Raw genomic sequence first — 23,787 nt, forward strand, 5'->3', positions numbered from 1 at the left:
CAAGGTCCTGTCTGGATCCCACCCTTGTGCCCAGCACCGAGGGCCTGAGAGCCACAACCCACACAGTCCTGGCCATGACCCAGCCTCCCCCCAACAGCCACAGGGCTTGGTGCCAGTGCCCACCTCAGTCCCTGCCCCTGAGCCCTGGCGCGTGCCCCAGCCTGTCCCTCCAGCTGGACATCCCCGTGCCCTGATGAGCACCCAGAGCCACACTGCTGGGCTGGTTTGTGGGCACAAGAAACGTGGCAGAGACCAGCATCACCCCCCAGGAGACGCTGCTGTAGGTTGTAAGAACGAGACACTTGAGAGCATTGGACCAGCACCATTTTCATTATTTTGACCTGAGATATGCACTACACAGCACTTGCTTCTACAGCAGAGGAACAGGATTTTCTCCTCACTTTCCTCTAGTGACAGACTCAGATTCAGGAATTAACAGATAACGTAGACTTCCATCTGGTATCACACTAGGAAAATCACGCTTCCCTTTTCAAGAGCACTATTTCAAAAGCAATGATAAAATGTGAAGTCACCGGACAACTGGAAATTGAGACAACTTCACTAAAAAGCTGAAAATCGGAGACAGAACGGTCAGCCTGGTGTCTCTGACCACATCTCCTCACACCGTCCTGTAGCATTAAAGCCTGCTCATATTTTGAAAACCATCATAGGTGAATGGGGGGAAGTTTGGCAAACAAGAGGCAGTTTTGGGCAAGCAGGCAAGAGGGTTGATTTCACATGCTGTAAAGTCCTGCTGGCTGGTGAAAAACACACCATCGTGGGAGTATATAGAGGGGTCCAGGTCATAGTAGTTGTAGGGTCTCAGGAGAAAACCGACCGAGTTTCCCACGGTCACAGTGTTGGGAATATCCTCAGAGTGTGGAATGTGAAGGAAGCCAGCAGTTATCCAGGCAACCAGGTCCTAGGCAGGGAAGAGCCACAAGCCCAGGGTTACTCCAGAAGCTGCAGCAGCAGTGACCAAAATACACATGGGGCCATGGGGAGTGACAGGAGAGAAGGAGGGGGACCCCCATGGGCACCAGCAAGCCGTGTTCCCACGCCAAGCTCCCTTCTCCTGGGAAAGAACTCCTCCCTTCCCCAAAGACCTGCCACAGCCACGGCTGCAGACATCCACCCAGTGGAAGGGCCCTTGCCTTGACCTCCAAGGCCTCACAGAGATCTTCATGACGTTTTGCCAGCATTTGTCCACAGGGAGAAACAAGCTTCTGCTCTGCACACTCTGATCTGTGTTCTCTGACCAAAGCACCAAGCAGACACACAGAGAAGGGGATGCTCAAACCCACTTCCCTCTTTCCCCTGGGCTGCTGCTCTCACAGCTGGGCCCATTGTCCCACGGGTGATGCTGGAGTCACTCCACTCCTGAGGCAGCCCTGGGGCTCCCGTTGAGCCTGGGGCTGGGTGTTACATCCCAGCCCAGGGGACCCTGGCTTACCTCGTTGGTGATGGTCTCGTTGTTGATGAAGTCAGCAAAGGTGACAGTGGGTGTCCAGGGGTCATTCTGGTTGTAGATGCTGGTGCTGGTGGGCTCCTCCTCCTTCCTCCGGGTGACGGCCAGCTGGTACCTGAGGACAAGAAAAGAGATGGGAGCAGCCCCTGAGGCAGGGCAGAGTTAATGGAGCAACCCCAGAAGAATGTTTCCCTGTGCCTCCCATCAAGGGACATCCAGCAATGCCTTCCCAGCTGGCAGGGCTGAGAGGGTCTCTGAGAACCTGCCATCCCAGCCAGAACAGCCTGACCTTGCCCAGCTGATGGCCCTCTCCATGGAACTGGCTTCGGGGATGTGGTCCCCTGCAAAACTGGTGATCTGGATCCTGTAGCCACGCTGGTGGCCCCACTTGTTTTTGCTGTTGGCTGCGAAGTAGATGTATCTGGGCATCTTTGACTGGAGTCGGAAGGCAGCCTGGTCTTCCGTGTCCAGGACTTTCTTGGTGAGTCGTGGCCGCTCTATCTGCTGCTCTGGGCTCCAGGGAGCCCGTGTCATCTCAAATGCCATGTCATGGGCCACGAGGGAGTTTTTCACCCCTGCGAAGCCAAAACAAAGTCACTGAGGTGAGTCCCCACAGTCCCCTGTTCCCCAAGGACATCAGAGTGCCCGCTCTCCCTGTTCTCCCTCCCTGCACCCTGTGCTCTGAGCAACGACCCTGTCCAAGAGCAGTTGCTGCTCTGCAGCTCCACATGCCATGCCACGACAACAGCACTTGTGTCTTAATCCATGGCTGGACACTTGTCTGAGCCAGGCAACACCACTCTGTGGCAGACTCTGTGAGAGACAAGAGGGGACAAGGGATGAGCCTCACCCCAGGGCAGAGGAACAGGTTTGCTTCCCCTACAAGTGTAATCTAGTTAACTAGAGCCTTGTTACTGCTCATCAGCTCATCCTGCACACTGGAGGCATCTGAAGCAGCCCAGGTGATGAACACATTTGCACATCACACACAAAAGCAGTGTTGTGCTGTTCAGGTCCTGCCACAAAGAGACGTGGGCCCAAGGATAGGAGCAACAGGAGGGGCATGGGAGCAAATCAATTCAGGGACAGGGTGGCAAAGGGCTGCCGAGAGCATTTGATGGCCAGTGCCTCTGCAGGTCTGGCAGAGGAGCTATTGCTCAGCTCCTCCTGCCCGTCCCACCATGACCCCCCTCTGTGTTCTCCTCCTTTTACATTTTTTTCATAAAAGCCATTTCAGAGCTGAAGCTGTGGCCATGTATGAAGGTTGGAGCCCCACAGAAAAAGATCCATGCACAGCTAGCAGCACTGAGCTAATTTTCTTTCTTTTTCTTGCATGAACAGAACTTCTTACCCCACACCTCCCCTGCCAGTATTAACACTGACAGTGTGATTTCATCTGCCTTTTCCTTCTTCCTGCAGTTCTGCCACCCCCCACTGCTAGCACACCACCCTGCCTGACAAGTGGAAAGGAAAATCTGTATAACCACCAAAAAAGTCACGTTTTTTGAGTCTGAAAGTACTTGGAGAGTACTTTTTGAAATGGAGAGACAAGAGCCAGACCTACCTCCCACATCCAAGTCCACCTTATAGTTGACAAAATGGGTGTGTATGGTACCCAGCGTGTGCTCCCAAAGCCTATTGCCGTATCTCAGGCCATCCCCATGAAGAAAGGATGAGCTTGGGTACCCCGTGGCCTGCACCTTGCCCTCCATGGCCCCGTTCTGGTAGAAGATGAAGTCCCACACATAGTCATAGTTGCCCACAGTGGCAATGGACCGAACGACCAGAGCGGAGTTGACCAGCCCCCCGTAGTAGAGCGACTGCAAGTTGGAGTAGTGGCGCCTCAGAGGGGAGCCCAGGTTCTGCTCAAAGATGCAGAGCGAAGCTTTCCCCTTCCTGGGCCTCAGGCTCTCAGACAGAGAGTGTGTGTCCACGTAGGTGGCCAGGTACGGGCAGTCGACCCCTCGCACCAAGGGGGAGGTGTAGCGCCCCAGGCCAAAGCTGCCGTCCATGTAGCGCGTGGACATCCCTCCCGGGCAGTTGGAGCCGTACACTGACAGCGCCTCTTGCACGCTGATTTCATAGGCAACCCTCTCCCCCTTGTGTCGGATGTCAAACAGCCGCAGGCCCGTGCTCACGCTCATCCCAAAGGCAAAGCTCCAGGCCTGGAAGAGGACGTGGTTGTTCCTGACGCTGTAGCGGGGACCCTGCGGCTCGTACTGCACTGGGAACAGCGCGGCCGCAGGCGCCCGAGGCTTCATGGACGAGAAGTCCCCATCCCACGGTGCCTTCCTCATCTTCTCCACGCTGATACGACCCTGCACATAGGCACTCTCCAGATGAACCATGTCCCTGTAGTACTGCCCATTGTAGAAGACCCTGCTCACCGCCCACTGCGAGATGTCCAGGCTGCTGTGGTCCACCAGCACCTCCAGCCCCACCGGGTGCACAAAGAATCCACTCACGTTCTGAAACAGGACGAACCAGGTGACCCGATCTCCAGACTGGAATCCATGAGGGACTGTGGTCTGAAATGCCACATTGGTTCTGTCATACTCAAAGACTTCTTTGAGGAAGGTCGGTGCTGCAGCAAATGCCACCGTCTCCAAGAACACTCCCAGCTGCTTGTACTCGCTGCCCAGCATTGGTCTGCGGTGGTAGGGCACCTTCCCCCCGTACTTCTGCACCGTCACGTCTCGGTGGTACACTGGCGTCGGCAGCGGCCCCACCACGTACTCGGTGATGTTGGGGTCTGCCTGGTTCCCAAAGTACAGCACAGCCAGCGCCTCCCGGGCGGGACGAGCCCCCCCTGCGTCCAGGAACCGCAGCACCTCTGCCTTGGCGGGGACCTGCAGATCCACGGAGGCGATGCAGTTGTCCGAGGGTTTGGCACGCGAGGCCTCAACCAGCGGCACCCCGAGCTTTCCCTGCAGGTACCGCACCACCTGGGACATCTCCTCAGGTGTCAGGTCAGCAAAGACCAGGCTCTGGCTCATGGATCCTGTCTTCTCCACAACACTGGGCTGGGATTCACAGCTGGGCGATTGCCTACCCCTGCTCAGCAGCATGCAGGAGAGAATGAAGATTATCACTGCAGCCCCGACCAGGAGAACGTAGGGAAGTTTGGGGTTCATCACTCCGAGTGCAGTGACAGCACATGCAGTTTGGCTGAAGAATCCAGAGCACGTCCCTCACCTGCAGACCAAGGTCTTTATTCATTTGCAACTGTGGGCGTTACGGCGACGCTTGTGAGGTGGGGAGGGAACCTGTAGCTCCCGTGGGGCTCCGAGAGGAGATCCCAGGTCCCAGCCAGTTTGGCTTGTTTCCTCCCCACCCCAGATGCACCAAAGGAGCCAGCCAGGGAGCCAGTGCCTGGCTCACTCACCAAGCTACTGATGGGTTTCTCCGCTGCAGGGTGACACCACAAAGAGCCCCAGTCTCATCCAGCCTAGGGGCCTTTGCTTCTTTCAGTGTCTCCCAGGATGCCCCATCTCCTGTGGGAGCATGGTGATGCCGCGGGGGAAGGCTCAGCCGGCCTGGTCCTTCTGCACCCAGTGCCCCTGGACCAGCCCCACTCCCCTGAAGGGTTGGTCTGTGCTGGCACAGCCCGAGACCCGCTGGCTCCCAGCACCTCCACATGCCAGTTCTTCCTGTCACCATTCTCTGTTGCCTCCATGTCCTTCCCAGCCCTGAAGGAAGGGACCTGGCAGCTCCAGCCTGGCTCTGGCTGTGGGCAGACCAGAGGCAGCTCTCTGGTGAGAAAAGGCAGCACTTGCTGAATCATCCCAGTCCCATTCCAGCAGACGAGATCTTTGCACAAGAGCTGCCACGGACAGAAATGGTGTGAAGGGGCTGCTCCAGCGTGGCCATCAGCTCCTGCAAGGCTCCCCCATGGCACCTGGCCCCATGCAAGGCAGTGACACACCACCGACAGCGAGGATGCCTTTTTGGAGATCAGGGTCCACTAAACACCCTCCTGCTGAGGAGAGTCTGAGGCACAGGCAGGAGGGGCCAGAACCACCACAGCACTGCAGCAATTTACCCCATCTGCATTTGTGTTAATTTAGGAATTATGTTTTCATTCTCACTTCCAACTAGGCAATAATTGCCCTTTTTCCCTGCAAGCCCCACAGCCTCAGATCAGGATCCAAGAACCTGCGTGGGGCATGACCCACTTTAGCTGTGACACAGCTGTGCCCTCCCAGTGCTGGAAGGTAGGGCTCCTGCAGGAACTTCCCAAGCTCCCTGCATGGCCCCAAGCCCTCTTGCCTGGAACACAGCTCCCCTCTCACCACAGGGAACAACTCTGAGATTTACACAACTCTACGCCAGAGCGTTTTGCAGCAGTCAGGGCTCAGGGTCTGTAACCAGAGAGGGGCACTGAGGGACATCGAAGTCACAGAAAAGGACCTTGCCCCCACACAGGAACTGTATTTTAGCACGTTCTCGAGCCTTGCTTTCAGGAAGGAACCAGCATCAGCCCCGATTTTGACCGTAACAACAGCAGCAGCACCTTTCCAGGCCATACAAACCCCTGCATCACAGGCAGGTACACAGGAAGGCGTGAGCAGGGACTGAATGCTTGCTCTGGAGTTATCTGCAGCTTGACCAACATAGTTCTGAGGTTACTTTCCACAATCCAGGAGACAGCCTGGATCCCTGGGGCTGCTTTTCTCTTTGGGCTGGTTCAGATGTAGCCACTGCCCACCAGCGACCTCTTTGGTCCTGTGCAGATGTAAAACATTTTCCCTCTGCCTTTCCCAGAAGTGGTTTTCAATAACAGATGCCGTGTCCCCACTGTCCCCGGACTGCAGGTACTGCAACAGCCTTCTGTGGGGGAGCAGAGGTGCCCCTGAGGCTGAGCATCGCTGCACTCTCAGGGGTGGCTGCCAGCACTTCACTGTGAGCAAGGGGCTGCTCCTGGGCTCAAATAACCCTGTGCAGACATCCACTGCCAGCCTGTGCCTGCACATGGGAGCAGGGGAACTCACCGGGTCGCTGTAGCAGCTTTGCAGCCCAAGACTTGGGATCCAAGGCTCGAGTGTTTCCGCAAGAGAAGAAGGGGATAGAGCTGCAGGGGCTCAGCCCCACGGAGCACCAGGACAGCTGCCCTGCTTTACGTGGGGCAGTGAGACACGAAGAGGATTTTCCCAAGGGAGATGGAATGCCAGGAACAGCACCGGGCGCTGCAAAAGCAGGCTCACACTGTCTGTGCTCAGACAGGGCCAACTCCCTGTCTGCCCGCTCATGCCTATGGCAACACACACCGTGCCAGACGTGAGGCCTCAAGGAAACACAAACATTTTTCAGCTGCTACCTTTCATACTTTCCCTGAGCTGAACACAGAGCTCCCAGAAATTCCCATTGAATGCTTTCCACTCCATGACCTTGACAGACTGTTTTACATATCGAAAAACATTTTTGCAGTGAAATAAGAGGTTAGGAGATTAAAGAAGCAGAGTTCTGATGTCACTTATTAGGGACTGTATGGACAAGGAGGCAAACCTCAAAGCTCTGGGGTTTATCAATACAATAGAAGGCATTGAAAGAAGATCCAGACCTACCTCCCACATCCAAGTCCACCTTATAGTTGACAAAATGGGTGTGTATGGTACCCAGCGTGTGCTCCCAAAGCCTATTGCCGTATCTCAGGCCATCCCCATGAAGAAAGGATGAGCTTGGGTACCCCGTGGCCTGCACCTTGCCCTCCATGGCCCCGTTCTGGTAGAAGATGAAGTCCCACACATAGTCATAGTTGCCCACAGTGGCAATGGACCGAACGACCAGAGCGGAGTTGACCAGCCCCCCGTAGTAGAGCGACTGCAAGTTGGAGTAGTGGCGCCTCAGAGGGGAGCCCAGGTTCTGCTCAAAGATGCAGAGCGAAGCTTTCCCCTTCCTGGGCCTCAGGCTCTCAGACAGAGAGTGTGTGTCCACGTAGGTGGCCAGGTACGGGCAGTCGACCCCTCGCACCAAGGGGGAGGTGTAGCGCCCCAGGCCAAAGCTGCCGTCCATGTAGCGCGTGGACATCCCTCCCGGGCAGTTGGAGCCGTACACTGACAGCGCCTCTTGCACGCTGATTTCATAGGCAACCCTCTCCCCCTTGTGTCGGATGTCAAACAGCCGCAGGCCCGTGCTCACGCTCATCCCAAAGGCAAAGCTCCAGGCCTGGAAGAGGACGTGGTTGTTCCTGACGCTGTAGCGGGGACCCTGCGGCTCGTACTGCACTGGGAACAGCGCGGCCGCAGGCGCCCGAGGCTTCATGGACGAGAAGTCCCCATCCCACGGTGCCTTCCTCACCTTCTCCACGCTGATACGACCCTGCACATAGGCACTCTCCAGATGAACCATGTCCCTGTAGTACTGCCCATTGTAGAAGACCCTGCTCACCGCCCACTGCGAGATGTCCAGGCTGCTGTGGTCCACCAGCACCTCCAGCCCCACCGGGTGCACAAAGAATCCACTCACGTTCTGAAACAGGACGAACCACGTGACCCGATCTCCAGACTGGAATCCCCGGGGAGCAGCTGTCACGACTGCAAGATTGGCTCCATCGTACTCCATTACTTGTTGCATGAAAGCTGGAGCTGAGGGGAACACTTGGCTCTTTAAAAACCCTCCAATCTGCTTGTACTCAACAGCCAGTGTTGGTCTGCGGTGGTAGGGCACCTTCCCCCCGTACTTCTGCACCGTCACGTCTCGGTGGTACACTGGCGTCGGCAGCGGCCCCACCACGTACTCGGTGATGTTGGGGTCTGCCTGGTTCCCAAAGTACAGCACAGCCAGCGCCTCCCGGGCGGGACGAGCCCCCCCTGCGTCCAGGAACCGCAGCACCTCTGCCTTGGCGGGGACCTGCAGATCCACGGAGGCGATGCAGTTGTCCGAGGGTTTGGCACGCGAGGCCTCAACCAGCGGCACCCCGAGCTTTCCCTGCAGGTACCGCACCACCTGGGACATCTCCTCAGGTGTCAGGTCAGCAAAGACCAGGCTCTGGCCATCCTCCATGTCCTCCTGCTCCGGGTGCAGGTGCTGGCAGCTTCTGGGGCTCCTTCCTCTGGTCAGCAACACGCAGACCAAAGCGAATATTGTGGCTAATGCCAGACCAAGGAGGATGAGCACGGTTTTCAGGTTCATGCCTCCAGCTGGTCCAGCAGCATTCAGAGGCTTTCAAAGCAGGCTTTCCAGCTCCTGCCTCTGTCAGTGTATGCTGCACTGGATGGATTAACGCAGAAAGTACAAAAGACTGGGAGAGGCTAGGGGAGGAGATCTGAAATCCTTGGTGACCAGAAAGGGCAGATCTCCTCTCAGCTGCAGCCTCCTCTGGTCCTCCTTCACGGCAGTGCCCTGAAAGAACTTGTGGAGATGTAGGGTCAGTGACTCAGACAAGTTCCACATAATTCTGTTACTTTTTCAGTCCAGCCTGGCTTCCTGAGGCTGCCTGTAAAAACGGAGATCCTGCAGTCAGCCTGAGGTGGCTGTGACCGCTGTGAGGCTCTGACAAGCTGGGAATTGTTGCCACACTGTACAATTTCACCTCTTTACAACTCACCGATTTTCCTTGTTTATCAGGCTGCTTCCTTGTAAACATTCTCCCTGGCAGCACCATTCCAAGCTTGGAGTTACTTTTTATTTCATTTTTTCAAATCTTCCACATGGAAGCCTCTGCTGAAAACACATCCTTCTGTGTAGCAGCAGAAAAACTTTGGCAGGCATGGAGATGTAGTTCAGGAAGAGAATCAGGCCCCAACGTGCTGTGAACAACCAGCTCTTAGTTTGCACCTTAGAACAGCTCTGAGCCAATTAATCCCCAGCACTGTACTGTCACAGGATCATCCAGCCCTTGTCTCTCCCTCCAATTCACAGACAAACTGAGGTGCAGCTCCCAAGAGGTTCCCTCAAAGACAGAGAGACCCTGAATGTGCACCCAGCAGCAGCTGAGGGCAATGCCTGCTGTCAGTGCTGCCCAGCCAGAGTGCCCAGGCTGGGCAGCCACAGCTGCCCTCTGCCACCCCAAAGACAGTCCCTGCTGGCCTCACAGCGCTGTTTGAAGGCACTGGCAGAACAAGGCAGCCAGAAGGACTTGGTGCTCCATCCTGCCACGCAGCAGATGCTCGCACCACCTTGGCTACAGTCCCGGAGCTGGTGCTGAGTAGGTCACGGCATCCAAGAGAACCAGGGCTGGAGATTCAACCCAATATTTCCACTCCTGCTGCCAGCCTCACCTCACCTCACCCTCGTCTTCTCTTCCTCCTGTCAGTTTCCTGATGGGAGACAGCTCCCACCAGCCTCTGGTTCTTCCTCTGTGGCAGATCCTGCCTGGGGCTCAGCCCCTCTGTGGTCCTCTGGCCATGCCAGACACCAGGCTGGGAGGCAGAAGGCCACGTTGTCGTGGGTCACACTCCATTATCCTCACCACCACTGGCAGCCTCAGCCTTCTTCAGGACAGGCTGCAGCTGTGAGGCCAGAGACACGCTCTCTGTGCCAGCACACAGGGCTCTGCCTCACCAGCTGCCACGCCAGGAGAGCCTCAGAGCCACAGCACTTGCTTCATGTAGTCACAGTGCCAGCAAAGGGGCTCACTGCAGCACGGACACAGCAATGGGCAGGGACAGGACAGAAAAGAACAGAGCTGTGCTGAAGTACCTGCTCTCATCAGCTCACAGTGGCAGAATTGAACACCTCTGAGCAACCCCAAATCAGGCAAAGCAGCGCTCATTTCCAAGTCAGTCTTTCAACCCATGAAGTCAGTGAGGCTTCGAGGATTACCTGGGGTTAGGCTTGAAAGAAAAATTCCCTTTTGGTGTAGGCCTGGAACATGGTGCCCATTTCACTAGGAGCACAGAGCAGAAGCACTGCTGCCCTGGGTCAGGTGTGGAGCACACAGCAGAACCTCCACAAAGCTCGTGTGGACCTTTCCTTTAAGAAGTACACAAAGAGCAGATCATTCAGGTTTGATTTTGCCTCTCGGGTTTGCATCCTGAGGCCCTCAAAGCCACGGCACAGGCTGCAATTACAGAAGGGCCTTTTCCAAGCAGCACAGCAGTAGTTTAAGAAAACTCCACAGGCCTTCCTGCCCCACAAATCACAACTCAACCCTGCAGCTGGGCTGGGAGAGATCCGAAAATAGAGTGTGGGAACACTCCTGGTTCTCTGCATGTTGGGGGCTTGGAAAGAAAGAGAAACCCTAATCTGTACTGACAACCCCACGACAAACCAAGCACAGCAAACACCCCAGGGCTGCTGGATAAGGATGGCAGCTTTCTGCACTGCCTCTGCCCCACTGCAGAGCCTGTCCCATGGAAGCCACGTCTGATACTGGATTTTTTAGTACTGTCTGCTTCTGCTGGACTTTTCCAGCTCTGGTTTAGAGCTCTGTTTCAGAATAAACAAAATAGCCCTAAATCCACCTTCATCTTGCAGCAGGAATTTCAGGAAGCAGAGTAATTAACTAAGCCTGCACAGCCAGAACCTGTGTCAATAACTGCCTGATGAAAAGCAATGAGGGATCTTTGGGGGCCATGCACACCATGGAACTGCTTGTGCACCCTCTCCAAAAGGAGCCTGCAACAGCCTAAAGCTAACCTAGAATTAGAGAAATTGCACGTCTCCGTAACAGCAGCATAACTTGTTTATGACCTGCTCAGCGCACGTACTGCTTCCCACATGCCAGTTCCCCAGCGAGATCAGCCCATCACTGACCCACATCCCATATGGAGAATTCACATCCTACCCATGTTTTATTTTGGCTACGTGGTTGCTTTTAGGCACTGCCCATCTTTTATTTGCTGAATTGCCCACGTTCCCCGAACAAAGGGAGATGGGAGTGCTGTTTTTCACGCACACAGAAAGGTAGAGGTGGCAAAAAATAGCATCTGAAATTTACTGAAACCCAAACCAGACACAGACAGGTTTTGGCTTGGGGAAACTCTGAGACAGCAACTGCGACAGCTGGGGAAAAGGCACAGCACAGAAAACCCCTGCCAACACTTCTGACACTGGCAAGGCTTGAGCGAGCCCCAAACCAGAGCTCAGACTTCAGAAAGCTCCCACTCCCAGTGCCTCACTTCACGGGGTCAGCTTATGCAAAGCACAACAGTGGAACCTGCCTGACCCTTCCTCCATGCCAGCTGCGCTGCCGGCAGCGCCTGTGGCTGCACACAACTGCTGAGCCATTATCCTCCTGCCCCGCATTGAAGCTGGGATGTCTCAAGGACCGGTGAAGCGGAGCCCTGACTGCACACTGTGACTGCTGCCAGACTCACTGGGATCACAGACAACAACAAACCCTCCCCTGCTCCCACGGATGAACCCCACTCCCTGCCAGCACCTGCCAAGACAATTGTCCTGGATGCTCCATCCTTCCACGGGACTGCTGGCGCTGACTCCCTGGGAGTTCAGTTTGTTTGACTGCAGTGAGGAGGAGCCCCTCATGCTGCACCACATCAAGTCCTGCCAGCAAGTCCTTCCTTTGGGCTCTGCTCCAGCCACCTTGGCCCTGAGACCTGTTTGCAGCTCACTGCCCCTTCCCTGCACGGGTCAGGCACCTGCAGGGCTTTCCCACACCACAGGAACTTCCCTGCACAAGTGGCTGCTCCTGTTCCTGGGCAGCCGGAGGCGCCACAGCTGGGAGCCCTGGTCTGCAGCGGCTGCTCCCAGGGCCAGTCACAGACCCTGCCTAGTAGCACCGTGGCCAGGACAGGCACAACCCCAAGCAGGCACCAAACCCTGCACCAGGGGCTGGCTCATGGGGGCTGCAGCCCTGCAGCTGGGGGCAGGACACTCAGGAAAGCCTCAAGTGCTCCTCGGGAGGCCTCTGTGCTGCGGCATGGGGGAAAGGCAGGAACAGGATGATCCCCAGAAGAGCAAAGGGCACTGCGGCTGGGGACAGCAGGGCAGCTGCCTCTCCTTGGGTACCACACGCATGGAGCAGCCAAGAGCAACAGACTCTGTGCCCCACAGAGATACTGGGTGCTGCATCCAGGACAGCCCAGAGACACCTGCCCAGAAGAACCTGCCTGGCAGAGAAACCCTGGAGCAACTGCAGGCTCAGAGAAACACCATGCAACGTCCCCATATCTGTTTGAACTGGGATGGCCCAAGTCCCACTTCTTGGCTGAGATGGGACAAATTCCACCAAACCCAAGCCCACGGGCAAAATCATGCCCAATGTGAGGCATGCTGAAGGAACAGAAACAACCTACACAGCAGGCTAGTTTATAACACAGTCAAAAAGAGGAATGAGGAGAATGAAGGGAAGGAGCAACTGAACGTGAGAAAGGCAGAACCAGAACTGGACACTAAAACTGCATGGCCTAAGAGCCCAGCATCACACACAGGGGGCTGCCTTGAAAGAATTCCAAGTACCTTATTTTAATTTCTTGACATGGTAAAAGTTTACATACGTTCATCTGGCAAAGAAAGCTGAACAAATTGAAAGGAATCAATACAAAGAAACACAAGGGGAAGTGCTGCTCCCAGACAGCAGCTCAACGCAGTTGGTTTGTTACTGAATATTTATTAGCGGGAAGACTAAGAGTTGACTTACTACAAACAACAACAGAAGAGTCTATAGCAAGGGCCAGCAGCCCGCCGCACTCTGGGCAAATCCCTGGGAAACCAGCAAGAGACAACATGGCTCTTAGATGTGGAAGCAGAAAAAAACCCAAAAAACTAAAAACAAAGTAAAAAAAATAAGGGAAGAAAGTTCATTCCATTTGTCACTGTTGTTACAATGAGATTAACACAACTCTTAAGGCTACTGCACAATAAGAATATACAGGTGTAACAGCGAGACCTGCGAAACAGCGAGTTCCTGAAACAAATGATTTAACGTTCCCTGATTAGGGACTTAAGTAGAAATACTATAAATAAGAAAATTTTGAAGCCTGCAGCGTTATGGGCCCACTTGCCACACACAAAAACTGACGCAATACAACCAGTCATTTCCAAAGGGGTTTGTAATGGACCACGAAATGTTCTGGCAGCTTAGAGGAGTCACGAGGCACGGGAGCGTGCCCTTTGCAGGGGAAAGACTGCAAGGTCTGCAAGGTACCAGGTGGGTATCAGCCACCCTCACCGTCAAGCACCAGCTGTGGCAGCCAGCTGTGGCAGCCGGTCTGCTCTGCCCAGGCACCGGGGAGCACTGCCAGGGACAGGGGGGCTCAGTCTGATCACATGCAGAGATATTTTAGGACTTTAGCATCAGATCTCCAGCCCGTCCCTTCCCTCAGCCCAGGCAAAAGCAACTCATGCTGAAGGGGCAACCGGGACGTATGTGAAAGAACGTTGGTTTTAGCCAAGAAAGTGGCTCTAGTCAAATGGCAGAAGCCACCTGAGCTCATGACAGCCAGGACAGCACCAGCTCTAGTTCCAAGCATTTGCTCTGCACCGATCCAGACAGAACTGGTGAGGCAGAGACCTATGGGGCAGGCTCTGCTGAGCCAGGAGAGAGCAAGAAAGGGAGTGCAGACGGCTCAGTGGCATCAGAGCTCAGCTGCCAAGGGGCAGGGTCCCTGGTCAGTGCAGAGCTGGTGGCAGAGGGGCCTGGCCACAGCCGGCAGCGGGGACAGAGCTTCCCTGCTGTGGCACTGCCGGGCCTGCCGTCGTGCTGGGCTGTCTGCCCTGCTCCCAGAGACCCCAGTGCAGCCACCAGACAAGAGATGGGACAGGACAAGGGCTTGGTCTATAGTGTTCCCACTCAGGTAGGAAGCAAGGCATGAAGGAATGTCCCTGCCTGGCTGCAGCAGCCTCTGGGGCGTCCAATGCAGCATGGCCTCTACTACCAGTGACTAGAGGAAGAGGGAGAGCTCCTGAGACCTGAACAAAACCAATCACAGAACTAGGCAAGAATTTCTTTAGAGTTTAACTAAGAATGCAATACTATTTCCAGCCAGTTTCCCATCTCGATAGTCACGTAACAAACCAAGGCAATGACGGTCTTTAGTTGACTGAACAGTTCTCAAGTTCAAACGTTGACACTTAATAGAGGGTCTCAGCATTGCTGCTCCGAGGCCTCTTGATCTTCTCAATGTTTTTAAGGATCATGTCATGCAAAGTGACCTGCAAAAACGAAGAACAGGACTCAGACAGGAAGCCATCCAGCTTTCACCATAAGCACTGGTTACCACAGCAGCACCACTCTCCTTGGCACCCCCCTCAACCACACACCTGGTTAAGGTAAGGGCTTCCTTCAGCCAGTACATGTAATACCAAAAACATTTATTCAGAAACCCTAGGATTGGCTCGTACTGTATGAAGAGCTTAGGATCAGATTCCCACAGAGGGGGCAAGAATATTTTGCACTAGGGCCCTGTGAACACTGCTGGAAACATCTGCATCTCTAGGAGATGGTGGAGAAGCAACAGTTGGCTCGTCCCGCTGGAGCAAAAGCGGGAAGCAGGCAGGCTTCCTGCCAGGAGTGGACGTGCTCGGGGGGAAAGGGGAGACAAGCAGCAGCAGGATCACAAGGGCTCTCCACTGCTGCACGAGGAGCCAGTGTGAGCTCTGTGTTTCCACTTACATATTGATTTCTCAGCTCTGAAATGATGAGGCGCAGACTAATGTACTCCTTCTCGTCGATCTCCGTCACGGTGCGGCGATAGTCCTCCTGCCGAGAGCAGACGCGGCTCAGCGGCCCAGCTCAGCTCAGCTCAGCCTCCCACACTCTCAGGGAGGGTCCTGCCCTCCACAAAGGAACCCCCCACTGCAGCTTGCTGCCCTCAATCCTTGTATAATCCCCCCTCCTCTTCCCCCAGGACCCTCAGCTCAAAAAAGATGGTGACAAAGCAGCTCAAAGAGTCCCAAAAAGCAGCAGCATAAACATGCAAATCTCCATGTCCCCGGTGACTTACCACATGAGGGTACTTGGCTATTTTGGAAACCAACTTTGCTCTTGTAATATAGTATCTGGCAGGAAAAGGGAGAGACTAAAGCTCAGATAAACAGCACCAGGATTGTTTTCAGGTCCAAGCTGCCCTGTCACAGCAGCTGGGGGACCTTTCCCAAACACATTCCTTTTCCAAGGAGATCCCAAAAATGAAGTCTGTTCTTGCGTGCTTACCTAGAAATCTGGTCCAGGTAAGATGCTGCCTCGCTCTCCACAGTCCGAAGCTCAGCAACTGTTTCTTCCTGCAAGGAAGACAAGGAAGCTATTAGCTCCAGGAGGCTGCAGCTGGCCTTCAGGGCTCGGAAAACAATGTCTCAGCAGCACCACATCAAGCTCAGGTTTGGGTTTTAAAACCTAAACCAACCCCATGACTGCAGCTGCTGGACACCATGAACTGAAAGATTCAGAGGAACCCCAGAGATGCAAGTCCCTGGACCACAGAGCAGTGCCTCACCTGAATAGAAACACCGAAGTTGTTCCCATCCTCTATCCTGGGAATGAGAAGCTGCACCCACATTTTGACCTGCAGTGGAGAGATCACAATGCTGACCAATGCCAACACCTGTGCAAAGACTGCTCTCAGCAATGTCAGTAAAAGCCTCCCAGGACCCTGCCTTTGCCACACCGCTGGCTGCAGGTCCCTTATGTACCTATAACACTACCAAGATCACTTCCCACATGCCTGGGATGCCATGCAAGCCAGCAGAGGCCCAGCTTCCCATGGGAAGCTCTCCTCACCATGCCAAAGGAGCTCTTGGCAGGAGTCCGTGCCTGTGCAAAAGAAGGGCAAAGCAAAGCCTCGTGAGGCCTGAGAACCGACATCCTTCTCCTTCAGGTGAACAAAGGAGCTCCCCAAGGGTTTCACCTGCCTCCCAGCCACTGTCAGACAGGGCAAAGCCCTGCTTTTCCTCATCTACAGCACAGAGGGACCCGCTCCTTTCAGAGCGTCCCCTCTCCAGGAGTAAAACCACCCTGCTACCTCCCCTTACTCCAGGCTCACACCCACCGTATTGCACTTCTCAATGAGCAGCCTGATTTCTGGTTTCACTTTCTCGATGATGTCCACCAGCTGCTGGTTGCTCTTCAGCATCCCATTGGGCATCACAAACACTTTGGTACCTGCAGCAGAGACAAACCCCAGCATGAGCGACTCGCGGGAACGGCCGTGCCACGGTCGGACCGAGGGGTCACCTGAGCCTCATCTCCCACAAAGGCCAGAAAGGGACTGAGCCAGGCTATGGCTACCTGTAGGGAAGGGGAAACGGGACATGGGATAACAGCAGTTACCACAAGGGAAGGAAAAGAGAAAACACAGAGCAGGATGAGACTGAAGAGCTCGTGGATGCTGAGGCTGAGCACAAAGGGTTTTCCTGGTGCACATGTACAAGAAGTTTCTGTCTCAGCTTAATCCAAAGCCTGGAATCTTCTTCCAGACAAAGAGAGGAACTGCACAGAGCCACCAGGAGATCAGCTGCCTCTGTCAGGAGGCCAAGTTCAAGCCAAGTACTAGTTATGTCTGTCAGAGAAGTACTAATTATGCTTCTAAGAGCTGGAACCTGACTCCTCCACATCAAGACATCTGTAGGTCAGGCTCTGGCCTGTATGAGCAGCAGCTGCTGTCAGGGCAGGGCAAGTGGGGCTCACATGATTTGCATCCCCAAGGCTCAGTGCAGCAGTTCAGGGGGCAGGCAGCAATACAAGGGGCTGGGGAATTCTTACCCTGAAAGGTCTCTTCGTGGTCTTCCAGCTTCCTCTTTTTCATATTTGGCTAAAATATACAAAATGTTTTACTCACAAACTAGTCGTAAGCTGTAAAGGTGTTGCAAAGGAAAAAAGGAAAACTTAGAGCCCTGCCATGTTCCTGGTTTCTAAGCACTCTTCCTTAAAGCCCAAGAAGGACTGCAGAGCAGTGTTACCTCCAGCAGACTTCCCAGGCTCGAGAGATCAATCTCTAAAAGCCTCTGGGCCAAGGCCTGTTGTTAAATAAGAACATCCTACCCCAGCACAGAGCAAACCATGCAGTTTTAATAGAAGCTGGGATCACAGCCAAGAGAGTAACCTTACCCCATCCAGTCCATCATGGCTGTTGGTGAGAAGAATTGGGTCAGGCACTGGGAGGTTCATGTCCGAATGGATCTGAGTAAGATCATGAATGTTCAGGATGGGTTCCTGGAAAATAAAGCAGATTTCTTATTTAATTACGAACTAACAAATTCTGCCACACCAAACACCGTGAGAAGACAAAAGATTCAGACCTCCCTCTTGTCCAACTGTAAAATTAGGATGAACGAAAACAAAAGGCCTAGCAATAGGCTGTGACCCCCCCACCCAGGAGCCACGGTCAGCTATTGGTGTCTGTGTGAGACCCCAGGACTGCCAGGGACAGCCCACTGGGGAACATGTAGAAAGACAAATGTGAGAGATCACACAAAGAAAACTGCAAAATGCAGCACCCCCTCCAGAGCCAACAGCACTGCAGTGCATGTGAGCCACTAGCTGCTGCCTCGTGTCTCTGCAACAAGGTGACATGCACACAAAGCAGCTGTGAGGAGACCTGCCACATCCCTTTCAACACGCAGCTGAAAATGGAAAAGGACACAGAGCACAAGGCACACCCTACCTTAAGGAACCCATCGAGCTCTAACAGCTTCTTTGGAAAAAAGTTTGCTACGAGGTCTTCAGCCTGAGAAAGAAAGAACAAACAGCGATGTGAAACTAATGCCACACGGCTCCCACCAGCAGGCAGGAACACCAGGGAAATCATCTGCCCACGAGCAGGAAACAGAGAGAATGCAAGTTCTTCCTGCTGCCAAGACCAAACAATGCCCGGGTGAGAAGAGAGCCACGAGGCTCTAGAACCTCGTTGCAGTGGGTGACTGATGCCCAGGTGTTGCTAAGCTTCCAGGGCAGGCTCAGCCGGCAATCCAGTCTGTCAAAAAGACATGGCCAAAAACCTCTTTCCTGCTCGACTCACCTCACTCGTGATCCGCTCCCTGAAGGAGTCAACCTGCAGAGTGAAACAGGGACAGGTCAGGGTCGCTCTTGACCAGCGGGGCCCGGGGAGGCCGCGCACCGAGCCCGGCAGCCGCATGACCCTCCCAGCCCAGCTCCCGCTCTCCCGGGAAAGGCGGAGAACGGGAGGAGTCTGCGAATACCGAGCGGGAGCTGCCCGGGGGCGCCGGGAGCGGCTCTGTCCGCCCGCCCCGGACTCCGGGCGCTGCGGGGAACTGGAACCCGCGTGCCTCGCGCCGGGGTGGAGGATCCGCCGGGCCGCCCCGGGCCAGCGGCCACGCTCCGCCGGGGCACGACTCGGCCACGGGACAGCGCCGGCCGCATCCCCCCCCCCCCCCCCCCCGGCGGTGCAGGGCCGGGCGAGGGTGGGGACACCGGGGGCTCGTCGGGGCGGGGGGGCCGCGCTCGGCGGCCAGGGCGGAACGGCCGGGAGGCACCGTGGGGCGGCCCCAAGCCCGCCCCGCCCCGGGCCGGCACCAACCCAGCTCGGAGCGGGCCGGCGGGGCGGAGGCGGCGGCCGGGCCAGGCCGGGCCAGGCCAGGCCAGGCCAGGCGAGGCCAGGGCGAGTAGCGGGGTGGGCGCACCTTGAGCTTCACCTCCGGGTCCACCTTGAGCAGCGAGGCCATGGCGGGTCCGGTCGCGGGGCCGCTCCGCTTCCCCGGGCCCACACCGGAAATGACCTCACGCCGCGCGCCCGCCAATGCCGCGCGCGCCCGCCGCCCGCGTGACACCCCGCGCGCGCACGCGCCGCCGGGTCCTGGCCGCTCCGACGGCCGCCCGGGGCGGGGACACAGAAAATGGCGCGGGCGGCCCGCGCACCCCTGCCAGGACCGCGCCCCGCCTGCGTCACGTCCGGCGCGCGGCGATGGCGGGGCGCGCGCGGGCGGCGCGATGGAGGGAGCGCGGGCGGGCGGCGGCACCGCGCACGTCAGCTTCGTGTGCCAGCGCTGCTGCCAGCCGCTCAAGCTCGACACCTCCTTCAAAGTCCTTGACCGCCTCACCATCCAGGAGCTCACCGGTACCGGGCCGCGGCGGGGTGGGGGGCCGGCGCTGGGGTAAGGGCCCAGGCCTGGGCCCGGCTGACGCCTTCTCTCCCACAGCCCCGCTGGTGACCGCAGCCCCTGCCAGGCCCGGGGACCTGCACGAAGAGGAGAGCGCCCTGACGGAGGTATGGCCGGGCTGGGCGCGGTGGGGCGCGGCGGTAGCTCCCCCGGGCCTGCCGGTAACGATGCTTCCTTGCCCCCAGGAAGCCTTCGCGGAGAACCGGCAGGATGGCGTGTCCAGGAGGTTCATCCCGCCAGCCAGGTATGGCCTAGCTCGGAGCCTGGCTGCTCCCTCCGCGCAGCTTGAGCCGATGTTGTGACACCGCCTGAGAATGCCCTGCCCCCCCCCCCCCCCCCCCCCCATGGTGGGGAGGTCACACGGGAGAGCTCCTGTGACCCCTTAGAGTTTCCCCTGCAGGATCCCCGTGGCCCTCGGGCTCCTTGGCAGTTTGAACACAGAACTGCACATTCTTGGGGCATTGCTCCTCAGCTGCGGGTCAGCACAAACCCAACAGAGCCCCTAAAACACAGGTTGCCCCAGTCTCCTGCTCTCCCTTTTCCCTGACCCAGCCCCAGATTCAGGTGTGGCACTTGAGCTGCCTCCTCATGAACCTTGACACTCACCTCAGTAACGTTCTTTCCAAGAATGATGTCAACGGAAAGTGCCAACAGTTTCACACTCATCGGAGAGGCGTCGGATGGTGGCACGATGGAAAACCTCAGCCGGAGGCTGAAGGCAAGTGGGTCATGAGCTGGTAAACTCAGATGCTTGGGAATGGAGCTTCAGTTTTTCTTGGTGCTCTGCAAAACTAAACTGCAAAGTTTCCCATAGCATTTGCTTTCCAGGGGTTTGTTTGGTGAGTAGTTCCGGTGAGCCAGATTATTTGAATCAATATTTGATCTGCAAAAGAAGACTTCTGCAAACTGAAACTGCTGAAAACCAGCAGGCAGTGTGGTTTCACTTGCACTAATGTGAGGTCTTCCTGCAGGTCACTGGCGACCTCTTTGACATCATGTCTGGGCAGACGGATGTGGATCACCCACTGTGTGAGGAGTGCACAGACACTCTGCTGGACCAGCTGGACACACAGCTCAACATCACAGAGAACGAGTGCCAGAACTACAAGTGAGTGATCCAGCGATGACCCGAGACAGAGCTGCTGTAGCTTGAGGCACGATCAGTGCAGAGAGCTTGGGGCTGACACAGAACTGGGGACTGGCAGTGCAGGACTTACCAGGATACCTGTTTTGGTAATCCTGTTGTCATCCTTTAGGAGATGTCTGGAGATACTGGAACAGATGAATGAGGATGATAAAGAGAAGCTGCAGACAGAACTGAAAGAACTGGCACTGGAGGAGGAGCAGCTGATTCAGGAGCTGGAGGATGTTGAGAAGAACCGCAAGATTGTGGCTGAGGACTTTGAGAGAGTCAGGGCAGAGGCCGAGCGGCTGGAGCAGGAGGAGGCTCAGTGAGTGAGCTGCAGCTGCAGCTTGTGGCAGGGGTTGGAGGCAACAGATAAATGAGGTTGTAACATGAGAAACCTGTAAATGTGCTCAAACTCCAGTGGCTCGTTCTCTGCAGAAGGAAAGGTGGCCAGACCAAAGCGGCCTGCAGAGCTGTCACTCTGATGTAGCAGCCAGCACTCAGCCCTTCTTGTCTTGCTTTTGCTCAAAGGTATCAGAAGGAATACTGTGAGTTCAAGAGGCAACAGCTGGAGCTGGATGATGAGCTGAAAAGTGTGGACAACCAAATGCGCTATGCCCAGATGCAGTTGGATAAATTAAAGAAAACCAACGTGTTCAACGCAACCTTTCACATCTGGTAATGTAGACACTGGAATGTTACATCAATTTTCTTGGAATCTGCAGTGTGAGGCTGTTTAAGTCACTGCATTTGACAGGAAAGGTGCAAGCCAGCTCACAGTTACCTCACAGCAAAGCAATGAATGCCACCTCCCAGGAGTGGCAGCTGAGTAAGGTGTGCCAGGCTGTGGGACTGGGAAACGGCTCCTTCGCCAGCCCCAGTAACACACTGGGAACCCCTGTGCCGGCCAGCGGTGACACTGGCATCGGGGTTCACTGAGCAGGTAGCTTGGGGGGGCTGGTTGGGGTTTTTGTTGTGTTTTTATAACCAAAAGAGAACAAGTGTTTGGTATTTACAGAGACTTGTTAAGAATAGGCCCAAACCCTCCGTGTGCACGGCTGGCACTGTGTGTGCAGTGCCGGTGGGACACAGCCCCTATTTGGTTATCAGGCCAGGAGCTGTTCCCGAGCTGTTCCCAGCCCAGCACACTTATTTATAATTCTCTTATCACAGGCACAGCGGGCAGTTTGGCACAATAAATAACTTCAGACTTGGCCGTCTCCCCAGCGTTCCTGTGGAGTGGAACGAGATCAACGCTGCCTGGGGGCAGACTGTGCTGCTGCTGCATGCCCTGGCCAACAAAATGGGCCTGAAGTTTCAGAGGTATATGCACTACCACACACAGTTCCCTTACAGCCCAGAGGACAGGCAGACTCGGGTGCCTTTGAATTCTGTCTCCTTTTTTCAGATACCGTCTTGTCCCCTATGGCAACCACTCGTATTTGGAGTCCCTCACGGACAAATCCAAGGTAAGAGATCCCATACAAATCCTGGGACATTGAGCTTGAGTGCCAGAGCCCTGGTCACACTGGGGATGCAGGAAACAAACTTGGTCCCTGTGAATGTGGAGTCCAGGAGAGCTGGCTGCCCCAGCTCCTCCAACATGGTAACATCTCACTCCAAAGCCAGCCAGCGGTGATAAAAGTGACAGAACTGTTGAATGACACACTACACCTGGCCAGAGGCAGATGGCATGCTTTGGGGTGATTGGCAGGTAGATGGCCTGATTGGGGATTGGTGGAAGTCAGGAACACGTGCCCACACATGGCAGGTACTTGCATAAAACCAGTCACACTTGCTCTGGGCCACAAGCCATTTCTCAGCATCTCATGACAAATTTAAGCTTCATGTGAGGTTAAAAAGCTGCACTGACCATATCAAAAACAAGTGCTTGGTGTGCCTGATACAAACCTCTTTTCCAGGAGCTCCCCCTGTACTGCTCTGGAGGGTTAAGGTTCTTCTGGGACAATAAGTTTGATCACGCCATGGTGGCATTCCTGGACTGTGTGCAACAGTTCAAAGAGGAAGTGGAAAAAGGTGAAACTCGGTTTTGTTTGCCTTACAGGTGAGTATTGCCACAAAACTGTCAAATTAACCCCAGTATGCTCCCCCTAGCACTGCTTGCTGTTTCAGTCCTGGCTTTCAGAAATCATCTGCAATTCTTTATGATGTGTGTTTGCTAGTTTCATTGAAGTTTAAAGCCAGCTCCCTTGGGGAAGTCCTGAGGCCTGCTCAATTCCCTTTAAAAACAAAGTATTCTGACAGGATAGCATGAATGTCAGATTTAAAATTTAGTGCTTGATGTCATAGTGAGATTAAATGTTTGCAGTAGGAATGCACTAATTAAACCTTGTGTGTGATACAGGATGGACGTGGAGAAAGGAAAGATTGAAGACACAGGTGGCAGTGGTGGCTCTTACTCAATTAAAACACAATTTAACTCTGAAGAGCAATGGACAAAAGCATTAAAATTCATGTTAACTAACCTGAAATGGGGCCTTGCCTGGGTCTCATCCCAATTCTATAACAAATAACTGAAGTCAGAACTTGGCCTGGCAGCTGTGGAGTGTCTGCGTTGTGGTGGAGAAAGACAAATTAATATGTCTCTTAATATTAACCAGTACAAAATGTTTACAATACCAAAAATCCACAAGACACTTTATTTAAAATACCATTATTACAAGTAGTTTATAGAAAAGCAATATGCAAAGTTGTATCATTGAGCTGAACAGAATAAAACTCAGCTATTAAATGGATTCTGAACTGGTATTTTTGGGGTTTATGGCCACGCACGTCAATCATTGTCAAACTTCAGAACACCGTGAGTTTGATGCTGCTCTGTTACAGCTAATGCAAGGTTGGAAAAGCAGAACATTACAAACAGGGAATAATGTGGAAAAAACTCCCAGAACTCTGCCTGGTCATTGAAGAGTAACTACAGTTTGAAATAAAGTATTTTCTAAGTCATATCAGCACTTCTTTGTGCTACTGAACTTACACAAGGTTTGATACCATTTTAACACTGTAATCTCTCCTGCAGCCTGTTCCTGCACAGGGCTGCACTGAGGAAACAATAAAGCTATTCCTTACTCCAGGTGTTTTCAGCCAGCAGTGCCTTGCCCAGTACAAACCCCTGGCACTAACCCCTGGCACTCACAGGGACACGCAGCCTGGGCACTGCTGGCTGTGGTAGGGCAAGAGCAAACGGGCTCCAAGTGCTGGCAGAGAGGGAACAATC

The 23,787-nt window shown here is 54.8% G+C and overlaps 3 protein-coding genes across 5 annotated transcripts; 1 reads left to right on the forward strand and 2 right to left on the reverse strand.

Annotated features, from left to right (window-relative positions):
• Positions 1-308: 308 nt before the first annotated feature.
• On the reverse strand, positions 309-12,723 carry LOC125331876 (membrane primary amine oxidase-like). Of its 3 annotated transcripts, XM_048316279.1 has the most exons (5): positions 8,450-12,723; positions 3,033-4,449; positions 1,758-2,043; positions 1,454-1,583; positions 309-922 (listed from the first exon to the last, which is right to left on the reverse strand). In XM_048316279.1, exons 1-5 carry the CDS (start codon positions 8,597-8,599, stop codon positions 638-640), a joined length of 2,268 nt encoding a protein of 755 aa, XP_048172236.1. In that variant the 5' UTR covers positions 8,600-12,723; the 3' UTR covers positions 309-637. The 3 variants fall into 3 exon arrangements, with proteins under 3 accessions (XP_048172236.1, XP_048172230.1, XP_048172219.1); XM_048316273.1 differs by lacking the exon at positions 3,033-4,449 and having other exon boundaries at positions 7,033-12,723; XM_048316262.1 differs by lacking the exon at positions 8,450-12,723 and having other exon boundaries at positions 3,033-7,026.
• Positions 12,724-12,960: 237 nt separating this feature from the next.
• Positions 12,961-19,056, reverse strand: PSME3 (proteasome activator subunit 3). Its single transcript, XM_048316372.1, has 11 exons — positions 18,947-19,056; positions 18,325-18,357; positions 17,971-18,033; positions 17,415-17,519; positions 17,070-17,118; positions 16,357-16,469; positions 15,805-15,873; positions 15,525-15,592; positions 15,316-15,370; positions 14,985-15,071; positions 12,961-14,524 (listed from the first exon to the last, which is right to left on the reverse strand). The coding sequence occupies exons 1-11, from the start codon at positions 18,986-18,988 to the stop codon at positions 14,444-14,446; spliced, it is 765 nt and encodes a 254-aa protein (XP_048172329.1). The 5' UTR covers positions 18,989-19,056; the 3' UTR covers positions 12,961-14,443.
• Positions 19,057-19,224: 168 nt separating this feature from the next.
• Positions 19,225-23,305, forward strand: BECN1 (beclin 1). Its single transcript, XM_048316377.1, has 11 exons — positions 19,225-19,380; positions 19,463-19,530; positions 19,609-19,667; positions 20,051-20,141; positions 20,395-20,531; positions 20,680-20,874; positions 21,081-21,227; positions 21,723-21,872; positions 21,958-22,018; positions 22,472-22,614; positions 22,915-23,305. Exons 1-11 carry the CDS (start codon positions 19,254-19,256, stop codon positions 23,081-23,083), a joined length of 1,347 nt encoding a protein of 448 aa, XP_048172334.1. The 5' UTR covers positions 19,225-19,253; the 3' UTR covers positions 23,084-23,305.
• Positions 23,306-23,787: the final 482 nt, after the last annotated feature.

This window comes from Corvus hawaiiensis, chromosome 1 (genome assembly GCF_020740725.1).
Source record: "Corvus hawaiiensis isolate bCorHaw1 chromosome 1, bCorHaw1.pri.cur, whole genome shotgun sequence".
In the NCBI taxonomy this organism is placed as follows: Eukaryota; Metazoa; Chordata; class Aves; order Passeriformes; family Corvidae; genus Corvus; species Corvus hawaiiensis.